The sequence below is a fragment of the Arachis ipaensis genome, chromosome B09 (assembly GCF_000816755.2).
Source record: "Arachis ipaensis cultivar K30076 chromosome B09, Araip1.1, whole genome shotgun sequence".
In the NCBI taxonomy this organism is placed as follows: domain Eukaryota; kingdom Viridiplantae; phylum Streptophyta; class Magnoliopsida; order Fabales; family Fabaceae; genus Arachis; species Arachis ipaensis.
The window spans coordinates 135,019,158-135,021,602 of NC_029793.2; the positions used below are offsets into that span (position 1 = coordinate 135,019,158).

General features: G+C 33.5%; 1 protein-coding gene across 1 annotated transcript in view; it reads right to left on the minus strand.

The window, feature by feature from the left end:
• LOC107616403 (lectin-like) overlaps window positions 481-2,445 on the minus strand; it is a 12,452-nt gene continuing 10,487 nt past the window's right edge. Inside the window, exon 3 of the mRNA XM_016318364.2 lies at window positions 481-1,234. Within this exon, the coding sequence (XP_016173850.1) occupies window positions 696-1,234 (539 nt within the window). The 3' untranslated portion in view covers window positions 481-695. The remainder of the gene's footprint in view (window positions 1,235-2,445) is intronic.

Genomic DNA, 2,445 nt, shown 5'->3' on the forward strand with positions numbered 1-2,445 from the left:
TTTTATTTTAGCTCTGCATACCTTTTATCATCTTTGGGTCATTCTAATTTAATTCTTAACATTTTAAATATCTTATTTTTATCTTAAAAGATTTTAAATTGGTTCAATGTTATCATACTATTAAATTTCACACGAATAATTAATACTTATAATTTTATTATTATTTTATAATTAATTTTTATTTAATTTATCCTCTCCAGTGGGATTGAAAAATAATTTCTCAACTAATAATCAAACCTAGGAAGTAAGAAGTGAACCTAAAAGCTGAAACTTTTAGCCTCCCAAAAACATAAGCATAATCAAAACTACATACAAGAAAATACTGACAAGCATGGTCGTGGTAATTTGTTGTTCTAACCATATTTCCCTTTGGTGCTTGATCCCGATCCTTGTCCATGCAGTTAACTAGCTAGGAAATTAGTTACTAGAAGGGATGTTTTGCACTTTTGAAAAGACAGACGGAAGAAATAAAGGCAAAAATGAAGAAAATAAAGTAAGCATCCATGCATATATCACATAAGACAAGAAACCAAATCCAAACACAAACAACAACAATGGACAGCCCTTGCCCTGTATCCGTAGTGGCATAACATTTACAGAGACAAACTAAAGACGAGTAAGCTTGTCCTTATTGAATTAAAATAAAAGACACAACACAAACTTGGTAACAAGTCAACATCTATCGATGTTCCTTTTCAGTTGGACTTGAAGATCCAAGATAGAATCTCAGTAGTCTGCGAGAATTGTCCAGTGGAAGCAGATATTCCAATCTTAACCTTTTCAGGCAGCTTAGTACTCAAATCGACATCATAAGTAAGAGTGTCGGGTTGGCTGTGGAGATATGTAGAGACATGGACAATTAACTTCTTATGAGCAGAGTTATATGTTATCTTTGCAGTAGTTATCGCTGCATCATGAAAATTCCAGTAACAAACTTTTGATGACCTGATAGAGTTAACATCAATTCCGATGTGTGGATAATTGGGATCCCCAATATCGGAGTTGGAAAAAGTATCGAATTCAACAGCAACAATTCTGTCAGATGCATCATTAAAGAGGCCGAGAAACTTTCCAGAAGATTCAGGAGGAATTTCAGTGTCAGCACTAGCAAGGAAGAAGGCAAGACCATCACCAGGTCCAGGTGTATATTCAGTGTTATAGGGTTTTGAGATGCGAAAGTAAGAGTATATATACTCAAAGGACCAAAGAGAAAAGTTGACTATTTTAGCACTAACTGAAAATAGAATTCTTAACTAACTTGCTATTACTCTAACTAACTTTGACTCTTTCATCTCTCTTTAACAGCTCAGAATGGAACCTCAACTATTCTGATCTTTACATTATAATTATTGAAATATAATGATATTCAAGCATTGCATTGTGTTGGCCTTGTTATATTAAATGTATAATATGATGACTAAATAGCAATGACATATATACATAATATAAATAAAGCTATAATTAGCGAGTTGGGGGCTGAAAAGAGATTGGCATGAAAGCTCCATGAAAGCCATAACGAACTCTACATGGCAATGTAATCTTGCCAACTGCCTCACCACTTAACTTCTTTGCAAAAATTATATGAACCTCCATTTATGCAATTATTATTATTATTATTATTATTATTATTATTATTATTATTATACATGGCATGGAACATAATTAAGAAGTAGTTCCTACTTGTGATAAATTAATGTCATCATTGTGAACAAAAGCAATGATCCAACCATCATCTTTTTCTTCTTCCATTTCGATACCCCCTTCTTCTTTAGGGACAAAGGCGAGTCCAGTGCAAAACACATTACTGCTTTCAAATGCATGATATTCCATTCTTATAACCTTTTTCTAATTTTATTTACACATTATTCAATTTTGTAATTCATCAAATTAAACAATACTCAATGCATATATAATTATTAATTGTACCTCAGATGATAGTTGTTCTTCAAAGTATAACTTAGCTAGACCTCTGTATTTTGGTAGTCCAAAAATATGTTCTTTAAGGTGGTTGGGAGACAAAAATGCCACGGATCTCATCAGTCAGCAACGTTTCAAGTGCACACTACCATCACCGCTGTTATTCCGTTAATTGGTGGCGATTCCAGAAACGGCTGGTAATTTGCGGCCGCTATTTGTCATGTATCTTGTAGTGACCCTTTGTAATTACCATGTTGTGGTCAATGATCTAGGATAAGAAACCTTGACTCTTAATCCTTTCCATGAGTGTTTTTTAGTATTTATAGTTCCTTAGTTGTAGCTTTACTTGCTTGTTCGTCATACTTCCCCCAAAATTCTCATAACCAATAATATGCACACTTTTCTGCAATTCCTTTGAGAGACGACCCAAGGTTTAAATACTCTCGATTTTCATTGGTTTTCATTGTGACAAACAAATTAAACTTTGATTGAGAGTTGTTTGTTGGTTTGGATCTATACTGGCAACGT